The sequence below is a fragment of the Pinus tabuliformis genome, chromosome 8 (assembly GCF_031772625.1).
Source record: "Pinus tabuliformis cultivar Carrire ecotype Pingquan chromosome 8, CPIR1, whole genome shotgun sequence".
Lineage (NCBI taxonomy): Eukaryota > Viridiplantae > Streptophyta > Pinopsida > Pinales > Pinaceae > Pinus > Pinus tabuliformis.
This window is the reverse complement of record NC_142294.1, coordinates 509,361,894-509,380,172: the sequence shown is the minus strand read 5'-3', so window position 1 is coordinate 509,380,172 and position 18,279 is coordinate 509,361,894. Positions and strand designations below refer to the sequence as shown.

Genomic DNA, 18,279 nt, shown 5'->3' with positions numbered 1-18,279 from the left:
ATTATGCAGTAGTAATTTCTGAATACAAACTCTCGATGCCTTGTTGGCTATCCAGTATAGAGAATATCACTAGGCAGGAGAAATTAGTGAGATTACCTCACTCTACACTGCAAGTCCCAACTAATCTGACAACTGAACCAACGAGTCCCCGACTACCTCTGTGCTACCCCTACACAGTCACTGCGTGGGCCTACGTCACTGCCTTTGAGGCACTACATCACCTCTCTGTTGGATCGATTTTCTCTCAAGAGCTTTGACTTCAGCCCTCCCGGCTCAGAACGTCAAACCCCCAACAAAATCTCGAACCTCTGCTTGGAAGGTACTGTGCTGCTCTATGTCACCCTCACTGGGTACTGCGCTGCCTCCTTTGCATCTTTATCTGCCTCTCTGCTATGTATTCTTGGCTTCAGAGAAGATTCTCTGGCCAGAACTATCTCTGCCCCTCTTTGCGTGATCACCACGAATTCACTACACTGCTCACTGGCTCAGCTATTCAATCTGACTAATCAAATCTTGGTGGTTTTCCAAATGAGCCTCAAGCCTTCTTAAATAATCTTCTTGTTGACATTCAACGACCCAGATTAGAAGTTAATCAATGGCTAAGACATTTATGCTTGATCCTCGTGTTATTCTAGAAGTTACACCCACAGTTAGATTAATACCCGTTAATTATTTTAATTTCCTAAGTTTAGACTTAGGGGCCCATTAAAAAATAATTAATTATTTTAATAAAACTATCTTCGGGTGGAATTTCTCAAAACACTTTCTGGGTTCTTTGGAATACATCTGCCCAAGCCTCCCTGAAAATTTTGAGACTTAGAGTATATTCGACGGTACCAAAACTCAACATTGACTCCATAACTATTGTTGTCTCCTAGCTCCACTGCATGAGATGATTGTTCCTTTGATAGAATATGAAGTTGTCCGCTTTCTCTTGTCATATGTCTTGATGCTCCACTATCAATGATCCATGCATTGTCATCATCAAGAGTACCTGTAAGTGCAGCTAAGAACCCTTCGCTTTTGACTTTCGTAGATAAGTTGTAGATGATCCTTCCAATCTAGCATCCTGCAATTCTTATGATATCTAACCCCATCTTCAAGTAACTTGTCATTGAGGCCAGTACCTGTAAGTGCAGCTAAGAACCCTTCGCTTTTGACTTTCGTAGATAAGTTGTAGATGATCCTTCCAATCTAGCATCCTGCAATTCTTATGATATCTAACCCCATCTTCAAGTAACTTGTCATTGAGGGAGTGGCCTTCCTTTTCAAGTCAACAAAGTGATCTCCAACCTTTTTCGACCTTAGCTCTGATACCATGTTGAGAAATCAACGTGAGTAGTATTTAGGTTTTGATTTCTCTTCTCGATATTTACTTGTGAATTATGTTGGCTTCTTTTACTTCTTTATTATATTATGTTTCATCAAGCAATTATCAATTTATGTGTATATGAAGATCACAAGAACAAGAGACACAAGATGTAGGTGGACAGCCAGGGAAAAACCCCTATAAGGGTAAAACCTAGTCAGAACTCTTCCTTCAATAGATTCAAAGACAAGATGAGATAGTCCAATACCCTTTGACCTAGCCATAGACTTTTCCCAATCACCAAGGCAACTCTTCCTTCTTCTAGAAGTGATTGTCTTCCAGCAGCCTTGCAGCAACAAAATTTCGGCCTTGTAGCAACAAAATTTTGGCCTCCCCGGCAGCAGAACTTCGACCCCAGTAATAGAAGTTCGACCTGTAGTAGAATTCAGAATTTCTGCCCCAACAATAGGCTAATAACTTTGCACATGTGAGAGAAAAATACCCCAGAACTTTGATTTTTTCTTCTCCTGCAATCTTCTTCCTTCTCTAGAAACTTCACACTTTTTCTTCCTCTCTTTCTTGTGTATCGAACTTGTTGAGTGAGTGATGCAAATGGATCAAACTGCCTCTCTATATATAGCCTCTTATGTGGGTCAAAATGCCCTAATTTAGGCTGACTTCATCAGGATAGGTCCGACATGGTGTGGAGGTGTCAAATGACATATTTGACTCAAATATTATTCTTTTTACATGATACAAAAGCCCAAGAAGGGTCTATAAAATTGAAAATGGCTCTATTGACTCAATATAAAACCTAGAAGCCTATAATAGAGGCTTTGACCTAAAAAAGATGATGACCCAAGCATGAAACTCATGCTTTAATAAGTCATTTTTTATTAATAATAAAATTTCTTTTGACAAATAAATTACATTATACAATTATGAAGACCAAACCTAGTTACATTCTTCAATAGCTTGTATGGTGTGATCTCTGCGCCATTTAATCTGATTTCTACATACTCTTTGAACAGGAACTGATCTCCAACTTTCAAATCTTTGCTCAGTTGTAAAAGAGATTGAGCCTTTGGTAAAATTCTCGGAGGAGCAGTATTATTGATGATTTTATATGTGAAAATTCTATCACTACAACAACTGATTTATTGTACCTACCTATTTTCCAATAAGTTATTTACAGAAACCCTTCAGTAAATATTAAAATAAATTCTGCTACAGATGTCACACCATAATACAGAAGCAAATACATGCACAAGAATCAAACACATGAACACAAATATTTTTGGACAATTGTCCCCAGAAAAACCCAATGCTGGAAAATCGATGCAACAAAGGAGGATTTTATTATTAAACATCTTTTCTAAGTACACTGGGTGCCAAACTGGCTCACCCGACTGAGATAAATTCTTTAGCACCTCTCCTAGGCTTAGATTCAGACCATCTAGCCTCTGCGCAACTCCCAGACCCTCTGCGTCAGCACTTTGCCTCTCTGCGTCACCCACGCAGGCCCTCCAGTGACTGCGCAGTCCTGCTACCTCTGCGTCTCCCTGAGTGGCTTTGCTTCTACCTCTCTGACCTCTGTGTTGATCCTCTAGCACTGTCCCTGCCTCTCAACTACCTCTTGCTGCAATCCAAACCTCTAGTTCGAATTTCTCAGCAAACCCCGCTCCAGAAATCGAACTGACTGGTCTCCCTCAATATATTTCCAACTGACCCTCAAGCCTTCTCTTATACTTTTCTTGTTGATGAATCAACAGCCGAGATTAAGTCCCTAATCAATGGCTAAGATTAAAATAGACTTGATCTTTGTCTCTTAGAAGCTTCTCACCCTTATCTTTATTAATACCCATTATAATATTTTTATTTTCCTAAGTTTAGACTTAGGACCTCATTAAAAATATCAATTATTTTAATAACTTTTCATCCAGATGCAAGTTTCCAAAACTATTTCTGGGTCTTGGAGATATCATACTCTTTAGTCTCTCCACCAATTTTCATGGCTAGAGCACATCCGATGCTACCCCAAATCAACACTCCCTCTTAGCAAGGAATGTGCTCTAGTAATACTCCACACTAAGCATCACTCTGATTATACGGCATCGGTACCTGTGCTGATGCTAGGCCTCCCCGCCCAACATCCTCTGCACTGTTGCATCTTGTACTGTTGCCCATGGCTCTATCACTGGCACTGCTACATCTGTACTGCAACTCCCTCTGCATCTGTGTTGCTGCTAGTCCTTCCTCCCAACACTGCATCTACATTGTTACTCCCTCTGCATCTACGCTGTTGTTGTTCCTTCTTCCCAGCACTGCAACCGCTTCTCATCATGCTGCATCGTGCTACTGTTACCTGCTACTGCACTGCAACATCATACCCATTTCTACTACTGAAATGGATTCTTTATCATCCCCATCTTCTCCTTGAACTAATCAAACTTTTTTTTTCCAAGAGCCTTGGTAAGGATGTCTGCCACCTATTCTCCTGTAGGAGTATAGCTCAACTGTACAACTAGTTGGATACAGTCTCTAACAAAGTGACACTGAATATCAATGTGCTTTGACCGATTGTGAAATACTAGATTCTCAGAGAGATTGATGCAACTCTGATTATCGCACATGATCCTGGTCGCCTCCATCTTTCTTCTGAATAGGTTCATAAGCAGTTTTCTAAGCCATATGGCTTCGCACGAAGTTGTGCTTGCGGCCAAATATTCTGCTTCAGCTGAGCTCAGAGCTATGGATTTTTGTTTCCTACTACACCAGGAGGTCATTCCCGATCCAATGTTGAAACAGTACCCAAAGGTACTTTTCCGATCCACTGAACTTCCAACCCAATCTGCATCAGTAAATCCACTCAATCTGATGTCCTTATTCCTAGTGTACAAGATTCCATAATCGACTGTTCCTTGTATATATCTGAGAACAGGTTTTGCTGCTGCCTAGTGCACCCTTTTTGGTTCCACCATGAATTGACTGAGGGTGTTGACAGCGTAACAAATGTCTGGCCTCGTATTGACCAGATACATCAGGGACCCTATGAGTTGCTTGTATAAGGTGGGATCAACATCCTTGTCTTCTGATGCATCAATTTTCTTCCAGTTGGTGATCATTGGAGTAGCCATGGGTCTACAATCCTGCATCCTGCATCTCTTCATAATTTCGGTAGCATATCTCCCTTGTCCAAGGAAGATCTCCCCCTTTCTTTGCCAAACTTCCAACCCCGGGAAATAATGCATCTGTCCCAAATCTATCATGTCGAATTCTGTGGCTAGATTCTTCTTGCAATCCTCGATGAGCCTGGATGATCCTGTCAGGAAGAGATCATTCACATATAATACTAGGATTAGAGGCTCATTCTCTACAACCAGATAGTAGATATTTGGATTTGCACCACTCTTGGCAAACCCCATCTTCTGCAAGTAGCCATCAATTCGACCATACCACGCTCTAGGTGCCTGTTTCAGCCCATACAAGGCTTTCTTCAATCTGCATACATGAGACTTCTTGTCATGTGTCTCAAAGCCTTTTGGTTGTTCAATGTATACCTCTTCTATCACCCCGTTCAGGAATGTCGTTTTGACATCCATCTAATGAATCTCCCATCCCATCTGCGTTGCAAGAGATATCACGGTTCTAATAGATGTATACCTGGCTACTGGGACGAAGGTCTTTTCGTAGTCAATTCCTTCCTTCTGAGCATACCCCTTAGCCACAAACCTGCCTTTGTACTTTTCCACACTGTCGTCTGCAGCATATTTAATCTTGTAGATCCATCTTGAGCCTACCACCGATCTGTCTTGAGGCCTCGACACTACCTCCCAAACATCGTTCGCCGTTATTAAGTTGTATTCCTCTACCATCGCATCCAACCAAACCTGATGTTGAGCGGCCTCCTGAAAACTGGAAGGCTCCCCATCCTGAGCTACTAATGCTTGATATCTATCTGGTTATTTTCGCTCCCTTTTATTGTTTCTTGGTGCACCGATGAAATCCTTTGCATCTCGCAAAATCTGACGAAGTTCCCTGCTCGTTCTTCCTCTGGTAGCAAGTGCTTCTATTAGCTCCTCCTCCTCCTGTGATTCTTCCTGTTCCGAGGAAGAATTCTTGACTTCTGTTGGTTGAAGTGGTTTGACCAATGACTCATCTTTTGACTGCTCCTCGGAAGGCATTTCTCGAGATTTTCTGAAGGCCCTATCTTCCATGAACTTCACATCTCGTCGAACTACTACCTTCCTGCTCCCTAGAAGATAGATTCTATATGCCTTAGCGTTCTCGCTATATCCCACTAGATATCCTTTCTCTGCAGTTTGATCTAACTTCTTCCTTTTCTCCTCGGGTATATGGCAATATGCTAGGCTCCCAAATATCCTGAAATGGCTGACTTCAGGAGTCTTTCTGGTGAAGACTTTCTCTAGAGTAATCTTGCCCAATGCCCTATGAGGAGTTCTATTCTGGACATAGACTGTTGTGTTGCATGCTTCTGCCCACAGGAATTTTGGCATATCCTGATCATACATCATGGCCCTAGCTGCTTCCACGATAGTCCTGTTCTTCCTTTCTGCTACTCCATTCTGCTTCGGATTGTAAGGAGTTGTCCACTCTCTTCTGATGCCCTCCTTAGCGCAAAAATCAGTGAAGTCCTTATCGACATACTCTCCACCATTATCTGAGCGCAGAATTTTTATTTTCTTTGCTGTCAGGTTGTCCACTAGAGCCTTGAACTCTTTGAATTGACAGAAAACCTCGTCCTTGGTTTCCAGAAAATAAATCCAAGTTTTCCTTGAAGGGTCATCAATGAAGGTGACAGTATTCGGCACCACTAAGAGCTTTAGTGGACGTAGGTCCACAAATATCTGAGTGTATCAATCCTAATACACTCTTGGCCTTGTTTTTACTTCTAGGAAATGTCGCTTTGGCATACTTGCCTAGAGCACATCCTTTGCATACATCATCTCATTCTGTACTAAGATCCGGAACTCCTGTTACGGTTTTCCTGAGAATTCTCAGAGCCCCATGGTGCAAATGTCCCATTCTTTTGTGCCATAGTTCATTCAAATCCTTGTCTCCATTACTGCCTATCAGTGCCATTGGTGATTCTAGTTGTAATCTGTACAACCTGTTACTTCTGATCTCGATCTGCACTTTCTTTTTCCAGCTCGGGTGTTTGACATATACTTTCTCCTTGATGAAGAAAACATCATAGCCCTTGCCTTGAAGTTGTGATACAGAAAGTAAGTTCATCCCCAGTCCTGGTACATGCAGCACATTGGTAGCACAGAACCGCTCTCTCGTTTCTGTTTGAAAAACTATGGTACCCTTCCCTATTGGAGTACACTTTGCCTTATCCCCATGGTGATTTGAAAATTCATCCTTTCCTCCTGATAATTTGAAAAACATTCCCAGATTCCTGTAATATGCTAGGAGACTCCACTATCTATATACCATACCTCTAATGATGTAAAGCTTATCACACAAGAAACTTCTTCTTCCAATCTGGAAGCCAGCATAGAGAAATCAAAATTACTGTCTCTTGTGCATTTTTCTAAAAATCTGTGTGAGTTTCCTGACGTAGATGCCTCTACATCATAGTCTCGACCCATAATTGATTTTCCCTTCCTATCTCTAATTACTTCCTCTGATACCATGTGAAAATTCTATCACTACAACAACTGATTTATTTTACCTACTTATTTTCCAATAAGTTATTTACAAAAACTCTTCAGTAAATATTAAAATAAATTATGTTGCAGATATCACACCATAATACAGAAACAAATACATGCACAAGAATCAAACACATGAACACAGATATTTTTGGACAATTTTCCCTGGAAAAACTCAATGCTGGAAAACTGGTGCAGCAAAGGAGGATTTTATTATTAAATAGCTTTTCTGAGTACACTGAGTGCCAAACTGGCTCAGCTCAGTGAGATAAATTCTCCAGCACCTCTCCTAGGCTCAACGTCAGACCAGCTAGCCTCTACGCATCTCCGAGACCCTTTGCGTCAGCACTGGGCCTCTCTGCGTCACCCATGCAAGCCCTCCAGTGACTACGCAGCCCTGCTGCCTCTGCGTCTCCCTGAGTGGCTTTGCTTCTACCTCTCTGGCTTCTGTGCTGATCCTCTGGCATTGTCCTTGCCTCTCAGCTACCTCTTGCTGCAATCCAAACCTCTAGTTCGAATTTCTCAGCAAACCCTGCTCCAAAAATTGAAGTGACTGGTCTCCCTCAGTAGATTTCCAATTGACCCTCAAGCCTTCTCTTATTCTTTTCGTGTTGATGAATCAACGTCCGAGATTAAGTCCCTAATCAACGGCTAAGATTAAAATAGACTTCATCTTTGTCTCTTAGAAGCTTCTCATCCTTATCTTTATTAATACCCATTAATATTTTTATTTTCCTAAGTTTAGACTTAGGACCTCATTAAAAATATTAATTATTTTAATAACCTTTCATCTAGATGCAATTTTCCAAAACGATTTCTGGGTCTTGGAGATATCATACTCTTTAGTCTCTCCACCAATTTTCATGGCTAGATCACATCTGATGCTACCCCAAATCAACATAATAGATAACTGACATGAAAGAAGCAATGTAAAAATAGAATCGTTCATTATTATGTTTACACCTGATCATATTAGTACAATTTCTCACTATCTGCTTCTGCTTATTTATATCCATGACATTTAGACCCAAATCCATGAATTGGTCAACATGAACATATATGACGAGGTATACCATCAACGAAGGAAACCTAAAGCACCCACAAATACTGAAGTTGAAAAGTTGTAAATTAATGGAATGTTCCCAAAAAGTGGGAATATCCAAACACAATGCAAGGTTGCATCATTAAATGGAAAAGTTGTAAGGCTTGACAATCAATCACTGTGATATTATCTCTTTCCAAAATTCCCATAATTACAGATAAAACTGGCCTGACACTTTTAGGAAAACAAACTATGGGAAATTTTGTGGACTTTGGTGGAAGAACTGCATTTGGAGGAAAAACTAAGCTATACAATTTACTTCTTTCCTCTGTTGACAAGCTCTAGTAGACAGACAAAAGGGTTTCATCGGAAAATGTAATGTAATTATCAGATTGGGGAAAATCCAGTGCTTGTCGAATCAACAAGGAAGACACGTGCAAAATGTTTTCACCAAGGGAATTCATTACATAGCATCTTTATGGGTATAAAGATGAGGTTAACCAGCTGATGAATTCTGGGAAAAAGTAAGTTTGAGGGATAATTGTAGCGAATAAGCCTGATTTAACTATTCTTGAGGAAATTTCCGACTCAACCTGACTGGCTAGAATGTTTTGACGGACTTCCATTAAATTTAATGGACAAACAAGGTCGAAAATATCATGTTCCATGTCCATTAGGGGTATATGGGTGGAAGAACCAGATAAAGTGGCTTTTTTGGTCATTTTCAAGCTTACTTTCAAAAAAAGAGGTAGTTTAAGACTCTAAATACTTGGTAGTTCGAAAGTGGCTTGATGACGGAGTCAATTGTCATCAAGAGTAGCAACTGGAGCGAAAATGACAGATAAAATAGAAGAAATGAGTGAAATCAAGGTTTTTATAGACAAATGGCAGAAAAATTATAATTAAGGTAATGGAGACAAAAGAGTATGAAAGGGTGACGTGGCAACCAACATGGTAGGTGACGTGGAAGTGTGGTGGGTGAGGTGGCGTGAGGTGGAGTGGCATGGAAGTGACGTTGTGGAAACCCGCTCGCATATATATATGATAAAAATTTACATATTACATTTACATATACCAAAACACTCTATTTTTGGCCCCAAGATCTTTTCTCTAGTGTTAATGAATATGCTCCTGGATCTCCTAGATTTTTGGCAGAAAACACATATACCAAAACACTCTATTTTTGGCGAAAAACCATTTACCAGCCTCGGGGGCACCCCTAGCGGTAAGTGGTTTCATCCCTATGTGTCGTCGGGGTTGATCACAGTCGTCGATCACCCCAACGTTGACTTTTCAAAACCGCTTATTCGGGGCACCCTGCAGTATAAACGTCGAGCTAGTTGTGATGTCGAAGTTGGTGTAAGCGCAAGCCCGATGTATGGTACGGCGATGCTTTTTGACAGCTACATGCTTTTTAACAATTTGCTCTGCTTGGCACTCGCAGGGCTGGTCTACTCCCTTTAAAATATATTTTTATTTTATTAACCCAAACTTTCGACCTACACCATAGTCTCAGTACAACACATCAAATTTTTCAAGACATAAATGTGAAGAGTCGCATTCTCTATAGTCTATACTTTTTTTTTAGTAAACATATATGTCTATTTTCTTTTATACTTTTTTTAACTAAAAAAAGAAATGACTACAACATATTCGCCATGATTTTACAAGATAATATAATCTGGTGAGAGATTCGCCAAAAAAATTATATATACATATTATATTATTGATAAAATCGTCTTCCATTTTTCCTATGTATCATGGGGATTCACCCATTTATTATACACAAATTTAGGGGGGTTTCTTAAAAAATTTCCTGCTCCATACTCCCAAGGAACAAGGGACTAGTCCATTTGATTGGTGATCATTCTTAAATTTTCTCCATATTTTCTCTCTATTAGATTCAACACTTTCAAGGCTAAGTTATGAAACTAGGGTCTGGCGTGAATCCCTAAGCAAGAGGAATATTAATGGTTGGAGAGCCTAAACATTAAGCAGATAGTATTTTCCACTAAATCCATCATTTTGGTGGGCATCTAGTTCAATTTCATCCATAAACTTCCTAGCCCTAGTTGTTTTCCTAAGAAGGAAACCCTAGTTCTTCTTCCTTCAACTTAAGGGCTTCTTGGAAGGTTTAATGAGCCTTGGCATTGCTGATATACATCGTAAGAAACCTTTTCTCCTAGCCTTGATCTCGAGTCACTCCAACACTTGTCAAACTTATCAAACCCTAGGTTTTGTTCCCTTATTTCTAGGTCTTTTTATAGAAAGAAACTTGCTTCCTTGTGAAGCCTTGAGCATAAATTGTGTCTTTCTTGAAGAGTTCCTAGTTAGACCATTTCACACATTAACCCTAGAATACCTATTCTAAGTGATCCCTTTTCTACTAGGACTCCTCCCATGGTGAATGTTTGTAAAGAGCAGGGGGTTTTGGCTGTGGTGACAGTGGGGTACTACCCCATTGTTTCTTCTTGATCTAGTCTATACCTTGTGGGGTTTCTCTCTCCAAGGCCTGCTAGATTTTGCAACAATAGTGCCAGATCCCAATGAACCAATGATAGTTAACCTGAAGAATGGAGATGATATTGAAGGTTAATAATGTGATATGGAAAATGTTAAGTATGGTAAGGAAGAATGGACACACTATTTCAGTCCAAGTCTTCTAAGTAGTGCCCCTCCTATAACCCTAAGGAATTAGGGGTGGTCCCACTGGACTAGGGCTAAAGATTAACCCCCTCTGGTAAGGTGAGAGAACAAATTTATAGTGAAGATTGGTCAATCATCTAGATCACCCCTTTATCCATACTAAATGCCCAAAACATTAAGTAAAAGCATTCTATTGCAAAATGATCAAAGTACCTGTTGTGTAGTATCCCAACTTCATCCAAGAGGAATGTTGGATGGTGAGAGGTGTGTGATTGGTTTAGGTGGCAGAGAAATTGGCATATCTTCATCAATGAGCAAATGTGTAGGGTTGTTGGCTGGTTGGTTGGCTATCCAAGATAGGAGAAAAAGTTTTCTCCTATGGGGTTACCAATTTTGGTGGGTAAGAGGATGTTTATCTCTATCTTCCTGGCAAAATTTAGGTTTATTTTGGTTTCATCCAATTTTCTTGCTAACACTTGTGAATTGCAAAATTTGAATTGGTTTTAGTTTTATTTTCTTGCTAACACTCGTGAATATCAATTAGAGATACACAATTACCCTTTTGTGGTTATGTATCCATGTTAAGTCTAGGAGAGATTTCAGCATTCAACGCTGATTTAGCCAATTAGGTGTCATTTTGAATATTTTTTTCATAAAGATATTGATAGCTTAGAGTGTGGGGCTGAGTTTGTGATGCTAGATCCAAGGCTACTTGGAAGTGGGAGTGGGAGTTGGGAGCGACAATTTTTAGAAGCTTTCAAGTCGAGAGCAAATCGAGAGCGAATTTTATATAATATATATTTTTATATATTTTGATGCATATATGCCACCAAAAACGTGTAGAATGATGAATTAGTTATAAAAAGCATAAAAACATGATTAAACCATATAACATCAATCATCTAGTATTTATAATATACATCAACCACATGTCCACAAATTACAAGTTCTCATTTATATAGCATGTAAGGGTGCACATAACCAAAATAGCATCAAGTGAAATCCATCTCTGAACCGAAAATACATCAACAAACAGGCTCTAGATGGCCTCTAGCATAACAAAATCATGCTACAACAAATACCTACATATCATCAAAATCATTGCCTATCTTGGGATCTTTGTCATTAATATCATCCTCTAAGCATTAACATAAGATAGAAAAAAATGTAGCATGTCAAGTCAAGATTTTTTTCGAGTGATGGGTACATTTTTAGTAGGATCATGATTGAGGAGTTCGATAACCAATGTCACTAACATCAAGGTACATGGAGGGTTCACTGCTCTTGATTAAATATGAATTCCATACCCTATTATATGACCAAATCCAATGGAAACATTGCAATCCCCCCAATCTTGAAATCCTAAAAAACTGATAAGTCTGTTGGATTTTGAGTGAGATCTAAAATTCTACTTTCTCGATATGAAACCAAATGAGGTTAGAACCACTCTCAAACATCCCAAGTCATTTCATGGTAATGTTAAAAATTACCATGAATTGCATATCAATACTAGGGCCATAAGCTTGAATATTAGGCTGCCCCACTCAAATATTCTTGTTTGTTTGAAAAAATTTGTGTCTAGAACGTCTTTGCGAAGAAAAGCCAGGGAGGAAATTTTTCTGTGGGAGCGCACTCCTGAAAATCACTCCCAAATGGGAGCAATTCAAGAGCGGGCTCCCTGGGTCACTCCCTATGCGCTTCCGTCTAGAGCTCACTTTGAGAACGAGAGCAAGGGGGGGGGAGGCGATCCCCTACAACATTGGCTAGATCTATTTCTCACGTTGGGCAAGGGGCCAATGTAAAATTTTAGCCTGATATTTTATTCCAAACATATTTTTGTTTTTTTTTATATTGTAACATAAGCTTCATTTGTCCATTAAGAAAAAAAGATAGCACTACTAAGTGCACCAATGTGGTTGTAAGAACAAGCACAAAAGAAACAAAAATACGTACTTAGCTTAATAGTTGGAAAGTTTCAATTGGAAAGTCAAATTTTACCTTCTAGGACTGCATGGTAGATCTCGAGCAAGTCCGAAGAGAGTGTCACTATCAATATAACCTCCAGCTCCATGGGGAATGGCCTTGCGATACTTACAATCTCCAGTAGAACTAAAGGTAGGATATGCTTGGCCAAGAGCAAAGAATTCCCCAAGTCCAACAGGAATATCATCACGCCCCATCATGTGCAATATATCGTATACAATATCTATGGTGGCAGCATTTGCCCAACCATTGGCAGCAATAGTTATTGCCTGAAGAAAATGCAGAAATTGTCATAAAGTCTTAATGGTTATTCAAACTTCCATAAGAAAATGCAGGGGTATGTTAAGGATAAACATTGCAACTACGTAATCAATGATCCTTACCTTTATATCTATCAGTTCTAGAGGCATCTTAAGCAGGTAGAGCAGAGTAACAAAATCCCCTGGACTCATATCTAAATCAAGGATCACAGGTTTCCCAGACAATTTGCCATTTAGATTAGGCTTGAAAAGAGATTCCTTATAGGATGGAAACTCTGTTTTCATGTTGAACTTTGAAGTTTGTTGTTTACTATTCAGTGCCTGCATTGCCATCAAACAATTTTGTTGTTTCATGAGTTGTGAGGGATAAAAATTTTGAATGCCTTGTGCAGTACCTTGGCTAACAATTCCTAACCCACAGTAACTGAAGATTTTCTTAAATGTTTAAACCAGAAAATGAGCATCAGAAATTGAAGATACAAGGTAGTGCTCATAAATTGTCATTGCATGCAGAGAAAAACAATATCTACTTCAGCCTGGTTGACAGGAATGCAATTCATATTGGGAAAAGAAAAAGGGGTGTCAAATTGTAAAACTTAAATAGTCAATCTCACGAAAATGGAACAGAAAAAATTTCATATCAAGTCCCCTCGAAAACTTACATTAAGGAAACTTGTGAAGTATTCCCTGTCAAGTGCGCTGTTAATATCCTTATTTGGCTTAGCCTTTTCGGCAACCAGTACTCTTACGCCTTCACTAGCAGCAACCTCCTTTGTGTATCCATCCTGTTTGCATCATATTGCAGGGGATATTATCTCTATCAGCTTCCTAGGAGACTAAAACAATAATTGAATCTGCCAACAAGAAAGACACCCAAAAAGCCAAGGTCTATGATGATATAGATCATGCACCCTGCAGAAATTTATTTGTATCTTGATTTGATCTCTTTTTTCAAGTAGTTATAATTGATTCCAGAGTTTGTTTCCCTTGCATGCATGAACATTTTCATAGGTCTAGTTTATTTATTTAGAAGTTTAGTCAGCAAAGATGCTAAGACACTAAGAATATTGTCAGAAATAAATAATTGAGCCTGTTTTGTCAAGCAAAACTCCGTTGGAAGAACTAAAGTTTAAGTATGACATGAGATGCATCATTGCATCAACAAAGCCAATTACACAAACAATTCACAACATGGGAGACTTTGGTTATCATCGAAAACTTGGTTGAGAATTCTCTCTGACCAAAGCAGCTCTGACAAGACATGGAATCGTTGTAAGATGTGGAATGGATTTTTATTTCATAAGAATTTTAGTTGACTTGATCTCTATTGATAAATGAGAGTGATAGTAAGAGGAAAGAGAAGGTTTTTCTACTCCAGAAAACTGCTGTTGTAGGGAGGATATTCAATCCATGGATATATAAGTGTAGAAGATACATGTCCAATAATACAACTTCCAAAAGAACTTATGCATCTCATTACACTAAACATTTAAGAAAAATATGTGAAGAATATATATCTGCCATTATGTTTATACACTTGTAAAGCATAAAACTTCTGGAGAGACAGAAATATATATATATATAGAAATATTTTATTAATAAGATGAATTACAGATGATGATATTACAATTGCGGGTGCCTGGCTTATATATCGCCATGGACACCCTTTGGGGAAAGGGCATGATCTTATGATCGTGCCCTTTCATCTAATTTAACTGAAAATTAAATAATAACCTAATTTAACTAATTTTTTACATAACATTGCCTTCCTCCCGAAAGAATGCTTTGTCCTCAAAGCATACGCAACGACGGATGTTGTTGACAAAATGCTTCATTCTCCCAAGAAGCGTCTTCTTCGGTAAGTCCTTCCACTTGATTATATATTCCAAGATGATCAAGGTCCCACACTTTAAAAGGTCTTGGATCAATCTCTCAATTTCCGTTTTTTGGTGATGTGAATATCGGTATGGCTTGATGTTGACGGGGTCTGATCTTGCCTTGACTTCTATTGTATGCTCAATTTCCCTATTAGGTAGCATCTTCATAGGTAGGTCTTGAAATACTTTTTCATGCTTCCGAATCAGATCTTGTATCTTTGGTGACTCTTCTCTGGTCCTATTTGCAGATAACATTTCTAATTGGTGACATTGTATTGCATAAGCAAGTGCTCTTCTTCGACTCAGCTTCATCATCTGAGATGATGATACAACTTGATTTTCTGGTGCTTGGAATCCATGTAGCTTGTACTTCTGACCTCCCCATTTGAATTTTATAAATTGTACTTGATGGTTGGCGGCATAAGTACCTAAAGTTCGTAACCATTGGATACCTAAGAGTCAAGACTACATCTACTCCTCCTAACGGTACTGTGAAGAATGGAGACTCTAGATTAAAGTCTTGAATCTGCAAATTGACCTTATGGCATTTCCCTACCTTTTCAATCTTCTTACCATTAGCTACCATCACTTTCATGTTTGATAAGGGAAATGAAAAGATATTGAGTCTCTTTGCCACGGTTGCATCTAAAAAATTGTGTGTGCTTCCAGAGTCGATGAGAACCACTACGTTGTTCTTCTTTATGTGTCCTTTTAACTTTAAAGTCCGAGGTTGTGATATACCTGTCATCGCTGATAATGACACTTGCGGAATACTTCCGTCATCTAATTCTGGTGAGAATTCTGGGGCGTCTTCTGTGTCTTCTATGTCATAATCTTCATTGTTTGAATGATTGGTTGCTTCACAATTATATAGGTTCTTTGGTTCTTTTCGTTTAGCACATCTATGTTTGGGGTTCCATTTCTCACCACAGTAACGACAGTAATGATTTACATAGAGGACCGAACATCCAGGAGGAAGATCGGGAGGCATGTCGACAAAGAGCAAGGAATAAGGATCCTGATAGAGAAGTGGAGCTGGTTGATAAAGGGGAACCTCCAGGTTCTCCTCAAACATCTTCTTAGAAGACAAAGAAGATGGGCTCATTGTTGGCTGCTCAAGGCAGTGAGCCCTCACTTGGTGATTGAGCAGGTATGTGGACGTGCAGCAGAAAATGGGGGTTCCCATAGATCTGGGCATGGGACCGTGAGATGTTGACATGAGGTTAAACACTTGGTTATGTGCATGGGCACATGGAGCAGACTTGGTGGAGGTAGACTCTATATGGGTTGATGGTTACCTCGTATGAGAGAGCCTACATCATAGTAGATATCAGCCATGGCGATGGTTGATGTGTTGTCGGGACGACAACGTCTTCGGGTGGAGGAGAGTGTAATGCCCTAGCGAGTTGGGCAGGGCGTGCACGACATTTCTGCACGAAGGTGACTTGACCCGCGGGCGAGCCGGGCAGGGCGACCCGGGCATGGTGACCCGGCGGGCGGGTGAGCAAGGCTGCGGTTGGGTGGAACAGTGAGTTGAGCGACGAGCTGGGCGAGGGCGCGCCCACCCAGCGGGCAGACAGACACGGAGATGTGGTGAACGGGCGGGCGACCCAAGGGCGACTCGCACCCGAAAATGGACGAGCGGGCATGGACGAATTGGGCGTGAACGCAAGCATGGGCGAGCGGACACGGACGAGCGGACATGGGCAAACGGACATGTGCGAGCTGGGCGTGAACGCAAGCATGGGCGAGCGGACACGGGCGAGCTGGGCGCGAACAGTACACGGGCGAGCTGAACGTGGACGGGCAGCGGTTGGGCGTGTGGTCGTAGGCAAACGGAGGGCGGCCGGGCGGGCGCTCCTCTATACAGCGACAAGGCACGACAACAAACGGTGCAGTGCGAACAGTCATGCGGACGAAGAGAACAGCAAGGCGGCGTTCGAAGGCACTATGGATTATAACGTGAGGGAATACAATGGAGCTACGAAAGTTTATAAGGGGGCGAGGTCGGCCTTGCCTTGGGCAAGGGCCGACCCGCCCACAAAACAAGAAGGGGCTTCAAAACATATTTCCTTGGGGTCGGCTTATGAGATAGCGCCCCTCAACGAAAGGATGAGATGACTATAAAAAGGAGACTCATTCGAATGAGAAGAGGCAAGCAAGTCTTGAAGTCTTCGATCTCCTACATTCGCACAAGGTGAAAGGCATTGGTTATGCGCACATCTCTTGCGTAGCAAGAGAAGGTGCGAACTTCACCGAGTTGTTGGTGTAGGCAGCGTTACACGGTTTTCTGCGGGCCGGTTGGTACAGTTTGGCACGGTGGTTCGGTGTGGGCGCAGGCCGAGTTGGCTGCGGCTCGACATACAGTAACGCAGTTGTGCGCAGATCGTATTGGCAGTGGTTCGAGATATCGGGTAGTGCGTTCAGGGCGCGGGCCGAGTTGGGGAACGGTGACCCGGGTGGGCACGTTCCGCCATAGGCACGGGCGCGTGTTGTAAGGGCGTTGGCCCATTTTCTGTAATTGGTTAAGTGTGGCCGTGAGCAAGTCCGACACACGAATTGTAACATTTGGTATTTGATTAAGTGCGGCCGTGAGTCAGTCCGGCGCACGATTGTAACACTTGATATTTGGTTAATTGCAGGCCGAGGTTAAGCCCGGCGCACTGTTGTATAAATTGAAAGCAGTTCATAATAAAACAGTTGGGCGAACTCTTTGGGAGTTGCCCCTCCCATATTACATTGGTGTGATTGTGATTATTATTGCAGTTTTATTATGTGGTTGATATCGGTTATGAATATTGGTGAATGTTATAACTGTTGATGAATGTTTAATGCACTTTAAGAAATAAAGTTAAGTGTTTTATGGTTAAGGCGTAGTCCATAAACGTGCATTCGGTCAAGAGTGGGCGTTCGGTGGTGCCGCGCTCCGCCCAATAAGAAAAAAAAAAGATTGGGGGCGTGACAATCCATTCGTTAAATCCATTGTCGGCCATGTAAATCGTTAAACCCGCAAGTCCTCCATGTAAATCATTACACGAGCGGTCCGCCGAGACCCTCCACGTGAATTCAATACAATATATAAGGGGTGGGCGACCGCCCGTGCACCCCTGCACGGCGGTCCGCCTGAACCGTTGAGTTTGCCAATATGTAAGATATGGGGAGTGGACGACCGTCCGTGCGCTGCTGCACGACGGTCCGCCGAGATCACCCACGAGTCGATATCCCGTAACCTGTAACTGCGCCCGGTGACTGCGACCTGAACTGCGCCCGGTGACTGCGACCTGCGCCCGATGACTGCGACCTCAACAACCACCGAACCACGATATTTGATCTGGAGGGCGACTATTCGTGCGCTCCTGCACAACAGTCCGCCGACCCTTATATGTAACGCCCCGAGACTTCGTTCCAACCTGCGGTTCGCTGCTATCCTTTCCGCCGACTGTATTCTTGCCCGAAGCCGGGCGGGTGGTCACCCTGAGCACGA

The 18,279-nt window shown here is 41.3% G+C and overlaps 1 protein-coding gene and 1 long non-coding RNA gene across 2 annotated transcripts in view; one reads left to right on the top strand and one right to left on the bottom strand.

Moving 5' to 3' along the window:
• The window catches only part of LOC149236320 (uncharacterized), a 279,299-nt gene that overhangs the window by 109,675 nt on the left and 151,345 nt on the right, over window positions 1–18,279 (top strand). The gene's annotated exons all lie outside the window — the stretch shown is intronic.
• The window catches only part of LOC149236321 (nucleoside hydrolase 3-like), a 258,179-nt gene that overhangs the window by 108,958 nt on the left and 130,942 nt on the right, over window positions 1–18,279 (bottom strand). Inside the window, 3 exon segments of the mRNA XM_089368840.1 lie at window positions 12,674–12,927; window positions 13,042–13,239; window positions 13,581–13,703. Of these exon segments, the coding sequence (XP_089224966.1) occupies window positions 12,674–12,927; window positions 13,042–13,239; window positions 13,581–13,703 (575 nt within the window).